Source organism: Anabas testudineus, chromosome 17 (genome assembly GCF_900324465.2).
Source record: "Anabas testudineus chromosome 17, fAnaTes1.2, whole genome shotgun sequence".
NCBI classification, from domain to species: Eukaryota; Metazoa; Chordata; class Actinopteri; order Anabantiformes; family Anabantidae; genus Anabas; species Anabas testudineus.
Genome location: NC_046626.1, coordinates 19,223,610 through 19,242,398, shown reverse-complemented (window position 1 = coordinate 19,242,398; position 18,789 = coordinate 19,223,610). Strand labels below are relative to the sequence as shown.

General features: G+C 38.3%; 1 protein-coding gene across 2 annotated transcripts in view; it reads left to right on the top strand.

Moving 5' to 3' along the window:
- The window catches only part of efr3a (EFR3 homolog A (S. cerevisiae)), a 74,549-nt gene that overhangs the window by 34,043 nt on the left and 21,717 nt on the right, over positions 1 to 18,789 (top strand). For both annotated transcript variants that reach the window (XM_026374805.1, XM_026374804.1), the window contains 5 exons: positions 3,554 to 3,675; positions 5,498 to 5,647; positions 11,106 to 11,246; positions 17,461 to 17,539; positions 18,300 to 18,435. In XM_026374805.1, coding sequence (XP_026230590.1) covers positions 3,554 to 3,675; positions 5,498 to 5,647; positions 11,106 to 11,246; positions 17,461 to 17,539; positions 18,300 to 18,435 — 628 coding nt within the window. The remainder of the gene's footprint in view (positions 1 to 3,553; positions 3,676 to 5,497; positions 5,648 to 11,105; positions 11,247 to 17,460; positions 17,540 to 18,299; positions 18,436 to 18,789) is intronic.

Sequence of the window (18,789 nt, the reverse complement as noted above, 5' to 3'; positions counted from 1 at the left end):
CCCAGTAATGTGTTGACTCTTTCGTTAGTAATTACTCAAGTCTTTCTTTTTTCTTTATTTATGACATCATGTTTAAATCTCAGGCTCATTAATCACCAAAAGCCAATAAATGTGCTGGAATTTGTGACAAGTACCGGAGTTCAAAGACAAAATTAAATGTCAGGTACAAAAACACAGAGCCTTTTCACCTTTTATTAAGAAAGATGAAATATCTTATACTTCACAATGGCCAGAAGAAGATGGATGCTAAAACAAACAAATAACAATCATTTCAGTATTACAATATGGTATATTTACACTATGTAAGAACAAATGTAAAATAATCATAATGCACTTTAGATAAGTAATGTTACATATACTGAATGACTGTCCAAACCTTCTAAGTTATCTTAGAAGCATACAAATGTATGCAATTGTGTACTTTGCAGGCTGATAGTAATAGCATCCACTTATGTTTTCTGATGTATTCAACTGCATCTTATTGTCCTATTATCATGTGGACTTTGCTTGGATTTGTTCTCTGGAAACTGTTTATTTGAGTAAATTCACAGTCATGATCCACAGTTTGAAGTTGGTAAAGTGTTATATTAAAATCATTTCCAGCCACAAACATGGTTACGAGTGATACAAAATGAAGGATAAAACATTAATTAGTTTTTAACGATTGTTCACCACAAATGAGAGCTGGGAAGAAACAAACACCCAGTATAACCGTTAATAGGCCTGGTCAGGTCTGTAACATCATTACCTGATTCAGGACACAGGAGGCAGCTGCTTGTTATGGCTCTGTCTCCAACACAAGGCGTTTCTGCTTCAAACTATTAGTAACTTCCTTTCTCTTGACAAACTCACAACGCAGAGGTGCAGAAATGTCACATATGATGGGGATGCAGGAAACTAAGCGGTGACGGATGGAGTCAGATTACACGTTGGAGCATGTTTTATGCTTTAATGTTTCCAGCACTTGATGATAGAAACTAAGGCCAAGGGCACACTTCAGGCAACAGCATCAACTTCTTGGTTAAACACCATATTCAGTAAGTTATTACCAGGTTACACTGTCATACACAAATCAAAGTATTACCTAAGATAAAGTTTAAAGTTACATCATCAAGTCACCTCTTGTAAGACAAAGAAGCAAAGCATCCAAGACCAACTCATATCTTAAATTATTGGTGATGCAGACAGAATTCCTCTTTTCAAACTGTGTCAGTTGCAGCAAATTCTGTTGGGAAATGGTGTCAACATGTCCCGCAGTATACTTAACATTCTCAGTATGTTACACATAGTCTTATATTCATGTTCAGGCTCTGGTAAAACTTTCAAACCTACAGAAAATAAAGGTTTTATATGGAAAAGATGGATTTTAATCAGTGCATTAATTTAAATAATATTTCATCTTAATTGGACACTAAGGTAATTGAACACATGGCTTTCACTTTAAACGATGATAATGATCACCTTAACCAAAAGTGACTCACTGATGATTGTGTAAATGGATTTTACTCTTTACTGCTTGTTATGACATCAGTATGCATAGATAAGTAAAAACAGTCTTTTTAATTGTACTTTTTCTTTTCAAATTGAGCTCTTTGAAATTGCCCAAGGGAAGCAAAGCAAATTGTGCTGCTGTTTGTATCACCCTCTCTATTTCTAACTCTTAAGCCACGATGCGTAGATGAAGCCTGTCGCTTTTTGATTAGTCGTATTTACATGATGGAACCTCGGCTCCAAACACAGTCCCTCTTCACTTAACGCAGTCTTTAGTCCTCTGTTCGATTAATCTGAAATGGAAATGCAGAAATGTCTTTGAAAATAATCAGCATACATGAATGTAAGACCACTTTAATTTTGCATTTCTTTTGTACCATTTGTTTGTATCACAGCAACATCTGTTCATTTGTCGCAGTCGTCAAAACTTACATTATAATCCGCTGTAGTGTTAATTTTCTCAGCAGCTTTAAAAACTTTTAATGACATGAACTCTGAGGAACCAAGTAAAAGAAAACAAAACATGTACAACAACCCTGCACTGCATTTTGCTGAAAATGCATTTAACAGGCTACATTACTGCTTCAGTGTACATTTTTTACATGTACTTTGAATATATAGTTGGATATCAATATTGTTTTATGATTGCATAGAACCAAGCAAACTTCATTTGGGTGCCTTCACACAACAACCACACTCAATAAAGACATGAAAGAGTAGATAATTTGTGTTGATTGAGGCACATCATTTTGGGTAATACTCCTGACTTGGATCATATTTTATGACAAATAAATGCAGAAAATCTCAAAAGGTTCACATACTTTTTCTTGCCACTGTAGTAATACATTTGGATGCTGAGGGGAAACTACTCTTGTGTGTGCCAGCTGTCAGTGCACCTCCTTCTATCTGAGCCATTACACCCAGGAGAGGTTAGGTATAAAATGGGAGGAAATTACCAGGTAGAACGGCAAAGTATTTGTCACTGAGGCTGAACTGTACTGAGGCAATTTATTGCAGTGGACAATGATAGGGTAGCAAAACGCTACTCGAGCGCAGCTGACTGTGCGGAGAGAAAGACGAGGCCTCTCCAAAGGACACTCTACGCTTGTTTGGAGGGGGGAAATTATAGGCTGGACAAAAGCGGGGTAGCTCTCTAATGGTTATTATCATTATCACCATCACTTCCAGTTCACGGCCGTGCAAGAATATGACGGTATTTTCACTGTGAGTCACTTTGAACATTGTGCCTATCATTTATTAGTGGCACCACAGCAGACCTCAGGAAAAGTGTCTGTTTTTTAGCTCTCCATTATTCAGAGGTGAAAAGTCCCACAGTTATCAGCTACATTGTCAGGTCTAATCTAAGGTTGTTGAACATTAGCGTGGCCTATTACAGGTGAATTTCTGTTTTCCGTTTCTGAAAACAAATTGAAAACACTCAGTATCCGCATTCATCAGTTTCATAATACAGTTGATACCTTCTCTTGAACTGTAAATACACGACTTTCTGTTTCCTAGAAACTCAAACTTTTTTTTTAAAGAAATGTAAATCTAACTTTTTTTTGTAATTTATTTAATTATAGAAATATGTATGTTTGCTGTTTGTACAGATCAGTTTACTGTAAATAAAAAAACATTTGAATTGGGGAAATCGCCATCTGTCATTTAAAAATTTCAACAAGTTTTACAAGTTTTTGTTTTTCTTTCAACAGCAAGTTTTTCTGCAGCATAAAATACAGTTTTTTTTCACCCTTTAATTCAACTATTTCTCCGCAGTTAATGATGACAGGCAGATGCTTGGATATGTTGATATATTGCTGTAAATTTTCTCCATCCAGTTACAGCTACAGTATGTTATATAGACCCAATAATGACTAGTTTAAGACACTTTAAAACTGAATATTGTGTATATAGTGGTAACAAATCAAAACCTGAAAAATCAAGGAGCATCTTCATCATGTGTAATCATGATGAACCTCAATAAATTTTCATCATTTCTTATATCTCTCAGAAACTGAGACAAGTAAAGCTTGTCTGTTTGCTTTTTTTTTCCTCTTTGCAGTTTGTGAAGTTTGCCAACATTGAAGAGGACACACCGTCCTACCATCGCCGCTATGACTTTTTTGTGTCCCAGTTCAGCGCCATGTGCCATTCTACTCACGAAGATCCAGAGATCAGAACAAGGTATAAAGACAGACTCTTGTCACAGAGACATGTCCCCTTTCGAATCGTATTCTAACCATTTTTAAACATTTGAATTAGCAGTTGAATAAAAAATATTATAGGTGGTTTCTTCCAACGTCTCCATGTTGCAGCATTTTAGTCCCACACATTAAAACGGGTTCATTTTATGACTGTTCTTAGGAGAGGCTTGTTCCTTTTCCTGATTGTACCGATGTTTTATGAACTAATTAACATATGGCTGCAAAACCGAGGTGTTCAACGACAAAATGATGAATTGTTTAATTTCGGTCTCTGACTCCATGAAACTGTCTCTTCAGAGTCATGCAAAAGGCTGATTGATCACTGATGCTGCAGTTAGTTTTTCTAATTAGTTCTGTTAATGTGGTACAGTTGAGCTCAGTTTGTAGAAATCAGTTCTGTAGGTATGGTTGAGTCTTTAAATGAAATGATAAACCTGCTCATTAGTTGCACTGATTCTTTTATTTATGGTATATCTACAGCAGTATACCTCACTCTTTATTATGAAGACGTTATCGTCTGCTTCCACTATCCCACCTTTGAGAAACGACCTCCTCTTTTAACGCAGTGATGGATTGTCTCAGCTGCAGGGGTGGGTTGTAGTACAGTCTCTACCATTGCACGTCTCATCCTACTTGCATCCCTTCAATATCAAATCAAATATATCTCCTTTTCATAGTTCATCGGGTTTCCACTCCCACTGATGCCAGGTGGCTCACTAACACTACTGCAGGACAGTCATACTGCACATGCACTGAAATGAGTATTTGATAGAGATGGTGATGAAATGAAGTGTTTGATACTAGCTTTTAAAAATCTTTGCTGAAATGCCAAATAATACTCATAAGAGTCAAGCTAAGGCAACACATTTACACAAAATATCAACTTTCTCTGCAGGCTTCAATATTCATATATGGGAGTGAAGCAATTTAAAATGGTTGTTTTGTTTTGAGGAAGAGAGACGAGGAAATTAGTCTGTATTGGGATCCAGATGTTGGGCAAATACAATTTCCATAGTTTCAAACATGCAGAAATGATCTCTGCCTGCCAGCCATATTGTAAACGAGATAAAAATAGCTCGGCGGCGGTGTGTCTGAGGCGAGGCTGTGTCACCGCAGAACACTTTACAAGATGCCTGCTCCCACTGAGACACCCAGCTTGTGATTCTAATACAGATCAGCAGTGTATTAAAAATACCTGAAGACCTCTCTCTTTCTCTCGTTCTTTCATTATGAAATAACTTGTCTCCACCACTATTACTGCAGTTATTTGCAAAAATGCCACTTGAGCAGCTGAGACCTGTTTGAATGCTCAGGTATGGAGCATATTTCATATTAATTTCATGGAAATGCAGTTTTATGTGTGTCTGTGTGTGCATTCAGGTGTTGGTTGATGGTGCTGGTTTTGTATGGGGACAGCAGGGTATATTGGGTTGGCTTGTTGGCACCACCATGCTGTAAACATTATGACTGAATTTCCAAATATAATTTGTGTTTCTCTGCTGGTTATTGGACACGGTAATCTGCCAGTTGTGTCCTTTCATACATTGTTCGAGTTGGAATCATAAAGGAGTGACACAAATAGTAAAATGTGAAGTCAGGCTTGTTGATGGTGGATGGTTGAATGAATAAATTATTTTTTTCATTATGTTCTCATGCATACAACCGTACACACGTGTGTTCTCATAAGACACCTCAAATCCATACAGTGCAGTAAAGCCAGAACACTGGGTGCAAAGTTTAAACTTTGTGTAGAACATTCACAATTAAATCTTCACAACTTCAATGTCTATTGTCCTTGGCAGGATCCGGGTGGCAGGGATTAAAGGTCTACAGGGCGTGGTGAGAAAGACGGTGAACGACGAGCTGCAGGCCATTATCTGGGAGCCGCAGCACATGGACAAACTGATCCCATCCATGCTGTTCAACATGCAGGACAGCGAAGACATGGACAGGTACCACACACACATACAGTACAAAGCATACAAAATACTAAAGCTGACAGAGCTCTGTCTTTCTGTGATCATTATTCTGCACACCAAACTTGAACCTTTAATAAAGGATGTCTCTGAGAGGCGGGAACCCTATTAATGGGACAAACCTGTCTGTGCATCACTTACACATGCAGCGCTACTAAACTACTTCTCCTTCAACATCAACTTTTCTCTACCTTAAAAATGTGGACATTGATATCCTAGTACTCTACTGTGTTGTTCAATATTTAACCAAACATTTCCTGATGTCTGTTGAGCCTGTGTCACTGTGTCTGAATAGGATATAACACAAAACTCAGATTAAAACATCCTGCCTACAATAAGGTGTTTCTTGATAAACCAGCTGCTGGATCCATTTTAAGTCACTCTGGATCAGAGACTTGATTAGATTTTATTCAGTTACACACATACAGCACAACACTGAAAACAGACAAAGATTAAAAAGGTTTTGCCTCATTTTATCTTCTCTCCTCGACTTGTCATTTCTCTCCTTTCTTTTTTTTTTTATCTCCCTCATAATTATCTTCTCTCACTTTGAGTCACCTCGAGATGACTTTTGTTGTGATTTGGAGCTGTATAAACTGAAATATGAACTTCTTCTCTTCTACCCTCCTCCCACTCTGATTTAATTTTATTTATCGTCATCTCTTTTTATCCCTTTTATTCTGCTCATTTTTTAATCTTTCTTTCCTCACACCGTGGCTATCTGCTCTCTGTCTCGTTCAGGTGGTTTCCATGTGAACGAAAAGCTATTTTTGGACCCAGCTTTTTTTCTGATTTGTGTCCCTCGGTGTGTTGTCGTCTAATTCTTCTTATTATTCTTCTTCTTCTTCTCCTTCTTCTTCTTCTTTTTCTTTTGCTAGCTTATCACTACCACAAATGTACAGATGATTCTTTTTTGCCACGTGATAGTTTTGGATTTTGATGCCCACAAGTGAGCTTCTTTAAAAATGTGTCATCAGCGGTCCTGAACAGAAACCCGCAGTCAGTCTGGTGGCACATGACTGGAACTTAATCTGTTATTGTTACTGCAACCGTTAATGTTTCAGCAGATGATATGAAGTGAAGGTGTTTATGTATGGACTGCGTATAGAGCCACATTGTTAGTTTGGTTAAATGTTGCAGACTTGTTAAGAAAATCTGAGTGATAATTAAAATATTAGTTCCATAAAACTTATTTTTCCTATTTTTAACTGGTGATTTTCCAACAAGTCCTCCCTTTGAAAAGTGCCACACTATGCATCAAAGAGGGCACCCAGAGAACAACCTTGACCAAATGTGAGCATTATTAGCACATGAAACATATTTTTTTTCATGCAAGTTTCCCTTTGTTCTCAGATAGGATTGAATTAGTTCAGTACAGTTCACTGAGCCCAGCAGGGTGTCTAACAATACAAGAACATGTCCTTCAGCCAGAACTAGTTTCAATGAGTCCTCTACTGACATTCAGCAACACACAGCCTATGCAAAGTGTGCAACGTGTGGATACACTTGATAATGTAAATCAGAACCGAAGTTCTTAAATTATGAATTTACTTTGTCATTATGCCTTATTATATATAGACTTGTATGCAAAGTGGCTTTTTTTCAATATCATATCTTTCACAATGCTGTAAAGTGTCCAAAAAGAAAAGTGATGTAAATACTTTCTGAAGCGGTACCAAGTGTCATTTGAGTGAGATATCATATCAATAATGTTCTGAGAAAAATGTAGTCTGTTGAAGATGTGCATCACCTCCTAATCATCAGGGTAAGGAGTCCAAGCTGCACAGTAATCATCATGATTGTCATCTGTAATCATGCAGCACATATCACATTTTGATGTCATCTGGTTCATACATTTGCAATCACATACAGCTCCGAGCAATCACAGAAAGCGGAGTCAAACTGAAAACACATCATGTACACGGTGTCATTTTCTTTTTCTGGTGAACTCACTTTTCTTCACACTTGATGTCACTGCATCCATAATGAATTTATGCCCAAATGATTTGTGGAATATCTGTGGTAACCGTAGAAAGAAACGGAGAAATCCAACCCCACACTGTTGATGATCGCTGATACATTAAAGCTTTTTGTGAAAAATCTAAACTACTTTTGAAATGACTAGCTAAGACATTTTGTACAGAATTATACAATGACCTCCTTTGACTTTTTGTCTAGCACCAAAATTGGTTCAAAGCTGTTCACTGTGTTTATAGAACAGCATCTCAGGGCGGCAATTTAAGACTCAATGTCTCTTTTACTGCTGCTCAGAAGACGGAGAGAGGGTAAATAATTAAATGCCTTTGTGCACAGTTCTGTAATTTTATGGTGAACTTAGTGAATTAGTAATTTTGGATTTTGCAGTGTTTAAAGGCAATGCATTTATATTTACTTTTCTATTTAGTAATTTGCCAGACGATGTAAAAACATAATTACTCACATTGATGGCGACAGAGCTGCTATGCAAGGTGCTGGCCTTGGTGTCTTGCCAAAGATCTTTGACTTGTATCTGGGATTTAAGCCACTAATCCTGCAATTAGTGGCTCATTCAACCTCCTGGTCCACTGCTGCCCCCAGTGCACGCTCTGTTGTTTTTGGAAATGTACACATTGTGCTATGTAATTCTTTAGCGTGTAGCGTACATAAAGTGTGTGTACTGAAAACCAAAGCTAGGAGGCACAGAAAAACAAACTGCTGCAGAGGTGGAGAGAATTATTTATCATATATCTTTCCCCCAACATGGTGTGCAGTTCTTCCATGCAGCCCTTTAAATAGAAACATCCTGTAAATGGCAGGTAGTCATTAATTCTGATGTTGTTGCCACAGTGTTGGGCCCATTTAAAGGCTGACCTCCCTCCTTTGAGTAGCTCACATCACTGCAGTCCAGCAGCGCCCTGTCAAACAAAATGTCCATCAGCAGAGTTAGGGATTGTCACGGTAATAGTGTGACTCAGCACTTGCCTCAAAAACACAGTTGGTCAGGCTGAGAGGGAATAACTGCTCTGCAGGATGAACCACACACTATTGTGTTTGGTCTTTTTTTTCCTCTCAGAAAAACACAATGTGCTTCAGATAATGTTGTTCCCAAACAGCACTGTGGTCACCCACAGCGCCGCGTTGTGAGATTTCCAATCAATTTTCTACGGACTCGACAAGAATCCGCGGTCAAGGACATTTGATTCTGTTAATTGCTTCTCGGGGAGGGAGGACGTGGACAGAGTGCACAAACGGGAGGTGGAGGCTCAGAGAATGAAGAAAAGCTTCTGTTGTTTCACAATTAGATGCATGCTTGTATTGTTCGGCAGCACATACACTCCCTGTGCTGTTTCCAGTCTGCCACCTTGAAAATGACTTTGACCTCCAAATGATTTTTTTCTTACATTTTCTTCTCTTCATGACAACAGTCACATCTCCACGCGTCTCTGCACGTTTGTTTCTTTTAACCTTGACTTTGTGATTAATAACACACATTTTGTATGTGGTTCAGGAATGCATGACTCATTTTCTTTTGATTTAGAAATGCACCCAGTCAGCATTTAAATTGATGACTAAACTTGTGATGTGATTAAAACAGAATAAGCATGAAGTGACTGCAAATTCCCTTCTGTTGATGAATTCAAGAGGATGCAGACTGGGCCTATTGATACTGTTACACATTTACATTGTTCAGATCTTATACAAATTTAAAACGACTGAACAGACCTGGATCATATCCGCTGATCAGATGTATTATATCTGGGTTTACGGACACACTTTGTGTGTACTACAAATTGTGGTACACAGTGTGTGTACTGCTCTTTACAACTATATAAATGATTTACTAAAATCTTCTTTTGGCTGCCGAGCAGCAGCTGGACTTTAAGTGTAGGCTGCTGCTTAGTGGCATCTCAGATTAGTTTAGTTCCCTTTCAGATTTACACTGTCCTGTCCTGACCATGTTGGTCCTGTCTTATTGAAAGACCAGGCTCAGGGTGAGTGCCCTTAATCGTTTGGTTTTCTTTTTTTCTGACTTTTAAGCCATATGTAACTTTATTACATATTTGAATTACCTCAAGGCAACTACAACTGGACATATAAAGCTAAGGCAGCATTTTCTGAAGCTGCAGCATTTAAGAAAATATCTAGATTATATAGATAATAATATATAGATTTCAGTTAACTCATTATTATTGTTATTGTAAGAATTCAAATTTAATGTCCTTGTGGTTACAGGGTTTTACTCTGGTGACCAATCATCAGAGAAAACATCCAGCTTTTACTAAGTTTGTTCTTGCCACTTCATTATACAAGATCAACCCACCTTCAATTACAGCAGAGATTTTCATTTTTGTCTCTCATTTCTCTGCTTCTAACAAGCAATAAGAAATTAATTTCCCCCAAACCGCCCATGTGGGCTGACAGTAATTGCATTGTTTTCCTCCTGAGACGCACTTGCCTACAAGTCCATCTGTGACCAGGCTTATTGCTGGGGAAGTGTTTCACTATTGCATTATTTTATCAATATAACACATAACTGGAGGCCAGATTGGTCTCCTGCCAGAAATGTTGATTCTTGGCAGCTCTGCAGGAAATGGCAAACGTGTACATAAGTTTTATTTTGCATTTTCAACAGTGTGGCAGTGGAACAATTGTTTTGTTTTTTTATTTTTAAGTTCATTGACACTGTCTCTAGGAAAAAATAACATGACATGTTCAATCACTTATGTGCTAATGATTCTCCTCTCAGAAATTTAGATTTGTTCCAGCAGCACTGAAACTTTACCACCAGAGACCTTTCAGCATCCCCTCTGCTAGCAAAACAATTGGTTTCTTTTATTTATACCTAACCGTGCCAAGTAGCTTTTAATGCCTCAATGTAAGCAAATCCTCTAACGTTTAAATAAGAATGCTTTTAAAGTTTTTTTTATTGGAGCAGTGTTTTACAACAAAGACTTTTATTGGGTTTTATAAGGATACATAAAAGATTTCTGTGCTTGTTAAAATGTGTATATATATACTATAGTAAAAGGCGTCTGCTGTTTCCTGGAATTTCTTAATGCAGGTTTCCAGTCTACAAAATAAATAAAAACTCCTCAGTATTTCCTTTCCAGTACATTTTCTCCTATAGTGGACTGATTTCACAGACATTCACAGATTGATGCTCTTTGATTTGATTTCTTCCTTTTTGTAGCTGCTCTGATTGAATCATCACACCTCATGGTCGCTCTTTACTCGCGGATCCTGATGGTTTCTTCTCTCTTGTTGTCCCTATAAATGTTATTTCCCTCTGCACTGTCTCACACCTCTCTGCATCCTCTATTACTTCTTTGTATATAATGTGAAGAATTGATTTTTCATGATGTCCTTCAATAAAACAGCTGCTGTGTTTGTAGATGGTATAAAGATGCTCATGTCCTTTCTATACTTTCTGAACTGTCTGATTTTTCCATGCCAGGGTGGGGCACCCCAGCACACCTTCAGTGGCAGGCCAGGATGGTGAGGAGAACCCCGCTGCGCTGGCTGAAAGCTGCTTCAGAGAGCTGCTGGGCAGGGCAGCCTATGGCAACATGAACAACGCTGTCCGACCCGTCTTAGTGTAAGTACCTGAGCGTTAACAAAGACCTCATAGATCTCAAGTGCATATATAGACCAAACAATATCATATGACAGGTTCATTTACTGTAGTTAATTAAAAATTGTGTTCACACTTGTCATTAAGATCAAATCTTTATTTGAGCTTTAATGAGTAAATGCTACAGGATGGGATTAAAACCTCATGTTTACTGCACATTCAAGGTAAACTGCACGGTCTACCTTCGTCTTCTTACTTTGAAGAAACACTGCACACTTTGGTTTGGTAATCTGCTTTATTACATGTTTAAGTCATGACACATACAGCAGGAGGTGACAGCACAGCAAGCTGTCGGCCAACTGAACGAACACACACACACACGCGCTCTGACATAAACCCACATCTAGAAGCAAACACAGTAGCTGGACACAGAAGCAGACTCGCCTTCATCTTTCACTTAGATTAATTTTCACACACACACCTTCCTCGCCGCACACTCCCAGCACACAGAGGAAATTAAATGAGCTCTCTTATTACGCAGACGGCTGCCGCGTGAATGCAGCACACTGTTGCCACCCGGTGACCATCATTCCCTCCTGGGATTTAAATATCCTTGTCGCTGCTCTTATTGGCTGCCCTGCACCGCCACTCAGCACGGTTCACATAAATTGGACAATTACCGAGTAAACGGCCGAACCCCGCTGAGATTTTCCTTGTCACAGTCTGTTTCTGCTCTGCTGAGCCGCTCTGAGTGGAGGCTTCACTTTGGTCCTTTTATGCTCAACAGCTTCAGGAGGAAATGCTCATGCAAACGTTTAAATTAGTGGGTTTTTATATTTAGTATTTTTTGCCTCACAAGCAGTGCTGCTCCAGAGAGGTTGACGTCACATGACTCGTTAGTATTCTGGTCCACACGGATAGATTGCCAGTAAATTTTGCATAGTCATTCGTGGCCTTCACATTACAGTGTAAATCCTAATGATTCCCTAATATCTTTTAAATAATTTAAAAACCCTCAAGGACATGAAGAGCATCAACATGCTAAGTGCCACCATGTTACCTACTTACTGAACTGTATGTTAATGGGTAGGTGTAGTAAACCTAAATGACATTACTGTACAATAAACTTTTATTCAAAGTGTTAAAATAGACACTGTAAATCTTTCCTATCAAATGGAAAGTTAATAAATTAATGACCCAAGCCTATGAACGGGGTAACATGCTAGCTATTAGAACTTAAACCTACTGTGTTAACAGGAAAATGCTGACATACTCAAAAGCAAAATATTAAATGATACAAAGTCAAAATGTTGGTTAACGTCAAAGTAAATGGAGAGTTTTTAAGGAAAAGTAGCATATTAGCATTTTAGCACTATGTTAGTGGTTATTAAGCTCATACAGTACAGAATATAGACGTTTGTCAGTAGGGTAGATATTAATGAATTTTATGCTGGAGTTTTCTGAATGCTTCTGAAAGCAGCAGTAGCAGTAATGTTAGTACTAACAGCAGTAATATTGAGTGTGTAATGACATGATTGTGGCCACTGGGGGCCATTTGAGCTGAGAACTGTAATCACTGTGAACTTCATGGGCTCCCAGGGGCCTTTTCCTGTTAAAGCTGGGAAGATATTGTACTCGTACACCCGGCCTTTAATGCTGTGTGCACTCATGCAGGCACAAGAACGCACACATTTAAACAATGGTTGGGTTGTTTGTCTCAGATATTATATATTGTGCATTAGTATTTGTAAGAACAGTGTTTATATATCTGTACTAACTGTAGTCATTAGTGTAGATGTGTTGTCAGGTCACCTCTTCAAAGTAAAAGAATGTATTCTCAACAACCTCGAACAAAAGGTGTAAAAACACTATTGAGAGCTGGATCATATACGTCACTACACATGTGATGTATTTTCCGTAAATCTCTGTCTAAACTTCACTAAACATCTTTGTCATTGACTGTGACCTGCGTTACTTACCACTGATTGTTTAATTCGTTTACCCCCATTATTGGAGTAATGCAGAAGTCATTTATTGCATGGTGCCTGTGTTTTAATTAATGGTCACTTAGACTTAAGGTGCCTGTTGCCAATTAATTTTTCAAAGGGCTTCCCAGAGATAACGACACTTTGACAACAACTGATGAGTTTTAACCTTTTTCTTTTTTGGGGGGAAAAAACTTAACGTGTCTTATTTGGAGTTAAAATGAAATGGTTACCAGTAGCCATATCAAAATTCTATGGTTTTATTTTAATACTCCATAAAGTCTCATGGAGATTTATAAACTGGACTTATACTAGAGTCAGAGCGACAGGTTTTAAATAAATCAAGCTATAAATAAATCCAGCTTGTATATAGTGTGTCACTATATAGTATACCCACTGCTGCTTACAAATTCAAGCAGAGACCAAACCTCTTAATGTTGCCATTAACTATTAATTACATAAAATAACTGACTTCTTGACATCTATAGAGAAGAGTTGCATTTCATCATTTTGCTGGTTTACTTTTTCCCCTCAGAGCTTTTCCTGTTAATTTCTTTGAAGCTCAATTTCTTTTTTCTTTTTTTTCTTGCTTCCTGAAAATAGACTTTGGGTTGACCTCCCAATCATATGACTCTCTCATGTCTGCATCCTTTCCCTTTTCAACAACCTTGGCTCAACACGGAATACCAGCAGCCAAGCTCTTTGAGATACACTAAATGATGTTGTTTACAGAATTTATTTGCAGGCTCCCAGTTGGAGACTATACCACCACTAATAGCCATACATGTAAATCAGTGTTGTCTACTTGATTATTTCTGATTATCCTTGTCAAAGATAAACTGGTGTATACACAGAATGTGCACTGGCTTTTAGTTTAGAGCTGGACACAGACATGAAAGTGTTGTCTGTAAAGAAAAAAATGCACTTCTTAATTATTTTTAAAAACTAGAACAGTTTAACATTTATAAAACTTCCTCCAATCCTCTTGTTTCCTGATGTATTTTTTTCTCTTTCCAACTAAGGTTTATTAAGATGTATCTGTAAATCCCTTTCCCTCTGTCTGAAAGAGAATTTCTACTTAACACCAGTAATATTAGAGGAGGTTTAATTTTACTCTTTAGATAGTTGTACTGTACAGGGAATTGATGAGCAGTTTTTAGTGATTAGATCATGTTTGGTTAACCATTTATTTTGAAAACCGAGCCAAATGGCAAATGTGCGATAAAACCAAAAAAAAATGGCTAAAAGTGGCTAAAACAATCTGCAGAGTTGGAGCATTTGTTGCTTCAAACTTCTTCACTGTAAAGATTTTCTGCTGTTTATACCTCATACTAGCTGTGTTTGTTGGATTTTCTGGTCTGTTAGATGAAATAATCAGTTTCTTACTTCAGTCTCGGTAAATGTTTGTTTGTGAAAATAATTAAATACAATGAAGAAGTGTTAATTGTAGGTTGCAGCCCTGCTCCAGTCATTGCAGCTACACTAAAGTGCTGCTTTAGACGGTCTCACAGTCCTTTGTCTCACACAGTGGTACCTCCCGTCCTCCCGCTTGACACTCCATCAACGCTCATCACAAGGTGTGACACCCGACATAGGATGTCTGCCAAACACTCATGCATGCACACACCCCATCAGCTTCCAATACACTGTGTTAGGCTGCAGTTGTACTCAGTGTGTCATCCACACACTCACACTCTCTTACAGTAGGCGCGTGTGCTTGTCTTTAAGCCACAAACAACCCCAAGTAACAGCCAAAGATTTGAAAGCATCATTGGACTTGGCTAACATCTGTGTTCATAAGTCTTCAGTAGGTAAAACATTGCACAAGCAGGGTGTCTATGACATTGCCAAATGCCTGCAGTTTGTGAAGAGAACATTGAAACTCCACAGCAGTAATGGCAAAATGTTTTGTGGACTGATGAAATTCAGATTGAACTATTTAGGAAAGAACACACAGCACTACATTTGGTGTAAAAATGTCACAGCGTACATCATCCCAATCGTAAACTATGGTGGAGGAAACATCATGATTTGGGCCTGCTTTGCTGCACGAGGGCCTGGCCGGCTTGTAGTGTAGGGAAGGAAGATGAATTCCCAAGTGTTTTTAAAAAGTCTTCAGGATAATGTGATAATGTCTGTTCGTCAGCTGAAACTCTGTAGTTGTGAGGTACACAAGTCCACATCAGAATAACTGGTTCAGCCTTTTGGAGTGGGCAAGTCAGAACCCAGACCTCAACCCAATAGAGATGCTAAGAAACGACATGAGAGAGCCACACACGAGACGTCCAAAGAATATGACAGAGCTAAAGCAGTTCTGCAGGATTAATGAGCTAAAATTCCTCCTGAAAGATTTGCAGGTCTGATCCAGGAAGCACTGGGTTAAGGTTATTGCTGCCAAAGTGGGGTCAACAAGTTCTTAATTCCAAAGGTTTACATACTTTTTACGCTTTTTTTGTGTAATTATTTTAGGCACATTATATTTGTTAATACTCTTGACTTGGGTCATCAGACCACGTTTCATGAAAAATTTATGCAGAAAACCATGAATTTCCAAAAGGTTCATATACTTTTTCTTGCCACTGTATGCATATCAGCTCTGACCAGTGACTTGCTGGCATCATGCGCCCCCTGCAGGCTAAGCACCACATCAGTTGGTCCAGTGACAGAAAAATCTTCCTAGGACATTTGTTTTCAGATTTTCTTTTCAGAAAATGGTGTCAACATGATTGAGCAAGATGTTGTGGCTAGACTATAAACAAACGTGTTGGTGAGTGTAATGGAAATGTGAATCGATGCAGTTAATGTAAGGTGTAACTTCTCTAACTGCAACTACATAGCATATGCAGTGTATTCATGACTATTTAGAGCTAATGCAAAAATGACACCATGAAGCAACAGAACTGGATTCTGTACTTTTAATAGTCAAGTCTTTAATTTTTCTTTTGTTTAAACAGCCGCCATGCCGCATGTCTGTCTGCATGTCTTTGTGTCTGTGGATGAAACCAGTTCTCCTCCTGCAGGGAGGCGGAGGAGGAGGACGGGGGAGAATCTTGAGACTATAAATAGAAAGGATTGGGGTTAAAAGGCGGGAGGAGGGTTTTGGGGGGTTTGGATTGACGTCATATTGGTGAACTGTTCTCATACAACCAGCTTCCAATCCCCTTTATCACAGTGCTCTGCTTTTTCCTTCCTCTTGTTACCATTTTTCTCTACATCTTCTATTCCACTCATTTTTATCCTTCTGTCATCTGTCCTCAAATACCAGCTTTATCTACATCACTTCTCTTTTACATAGCTTTCTCTCACTAACAAGAGATTGTGTAAAACACTCCTGAATAAACATTAAGGCTTGTTTGGACATGAGGTTGACCTCTGGAACAGGGGAGAAACTGTGAATTAGATCGACATTGAAGGTCGGCATCACCATCTGGCCAAAGATTGTGGTTTAATACAGCATATGAATAAAGTCACCTTTTGTGTGAAAGGTGAATAAAAGCTTGTCAAGGTTAGAGAGCAGGCAATTAAGATGTGGCTGTAGGTGTCTAAAATATTCCTTATTATCACCCAGGTTTCAGTAAAGCACTGAAATAGATTACATGTATGAAGAAAATCAATAGCCTTCAAGCCCTGGAGGAGTGAAATGGAAAATAAAATGCATTATGTGTAGCTATAATCCTGCTGGCATACTTGTGGAAATTTTGATCCTATAGTAAAACATTCTCAAAGCATATGCACAATCTACATTACAAATGTTAACTCTTAAGTATTTTGAGGAGTTTATCAAGTATATTGTTTAGGTTAAGAACAACAAATTTGATTTAAGCTTTAATACCCCTATATCTTATATAGAAATCTTAACAATCCCACTTGAGCAAGCACTAGTCGACAGTGGAGAGAAGGAACTCCCTTAAACTCAGAAAATTAGTTTCATAGTGGTGTGTGTGTGTGCGTGTGTGAGAAGAAATAAATAGCAGATGTATCTTGTAGATGAGTTTACCTTGAGGCTGCAGGTCAGTTCCCACATAGAGGAGTAAATCTGTCGTCTTCCATCTGCATGTCTTCAACACCCACACAATGTTTTCTTAAACCTTTAGCCTTGTTTATAACTCCAGTTCAGAGTTCAGAATGTGTTTGGCTGCATTGACCTTTAGTTTTCTCTGTTTCTGATGGTGTTCGCCATTTGAAAAATGTTTTCTGAGAGGTTCTCTTTAAGTCCTAATATACAGTAAAAGATTATTCTTTTCTGTTTTCAGTCACCTGGATAATCACCACCTGTGGGATCCAAATGAGTTTGCAGTTTCCTGCTTCAGAATCATCATGTACTCAATCCAGGTACGGTACCTGCATGTTAAGACCAACTCACTTAAACTGACATTGAAGTATGTGCATTCACTCAGTGTCTTTGTTGTGAGGTACTACAAAGCCATGGTTATTATCAGGTTCTATCCTCATCCTACTTTCGGATCCAGCTCCAGTGTCAGTCATCTTGACAAGCTGTCATGTAGTCTCAAACTTGGATGTCTGTGGCCCCAAGGCCTCTGTAGACAGAAGTAGAAGCTGATTAGACACTGTTCCTGACAGTCCCTCCACTGAATGGAGCACTGTTCAGTTATTAAAGTTGCTGCTGTGGTTGTTCGGTATCTTTGACCCTGAATTATGTATCTCTGGTAGTATTCTTTCTAAATGGTGCAGTGCTAATCTTGCATCATTCGTTAGCATTGGAAAATGCTGACCTTCCTTCCTCCCTAACCCTGACCATGTCCAAATCTATAATGAAAAAATTAAATGTATCAAGCTTGTTGGATTAAGCTAGGTGCAGGGTAAAAAAACTCTCTTCTTCTGTAAGAGAGCGAGGGGTGAACCAAATGCTTGATTTTGTTTTTTGTTTTAACTATTAATATGATATGTGTGATAATAGTGATGAAATGATTGGAAACATGGTAGAGAGAAAAAATAAATAATAAACACACAGAATAATAATAATAATAATAATAACAACAATAACACTGTCACATTTCAGCCCTGTTGACCTTTAAAACATGGGTAAAACATGGGATGCATCTTCAATCTTTTTCTTTTTATGATTCTCCAGGCTCAGCACTCCCACCACGTCATCCAACAGGTTCTGAACCACCTGGACACTAACAACAAGAACACGCCGCGCGTCAGAGCCGGCATCGTGCAGGTCCTCCTGGAGACAGTGGCCATTGCTGCTAAAGGATCAGTGGGTGAGTTTAAGAGCCAGACTGTGACTCAAGAGATGATTGAGTCAGAGGTAAATTACAAAATGTCATCGGACCTTTTGTTCCATTATGTGTTAAGAGGTGCGTTTTGAGGTGAGAGGGTGAATAAGAAGTGTGAAGTTCACAGCTCTTCAGAGCTTCTTCACAACTGAATTAGATTAATAGATATTACATAGGTTAGCACTGTTTATCACCCAGTTGACTACAGGATGTTTAATTGTTGCTGCAGGAAATAGACTTTTAATTATTTACCTAGATTAATGACACACTGACTTTCCATCTGTTGTTAAGAAATAATTATATTTTAAAATGGTGATCTAATTAATTGATGGATTGTGC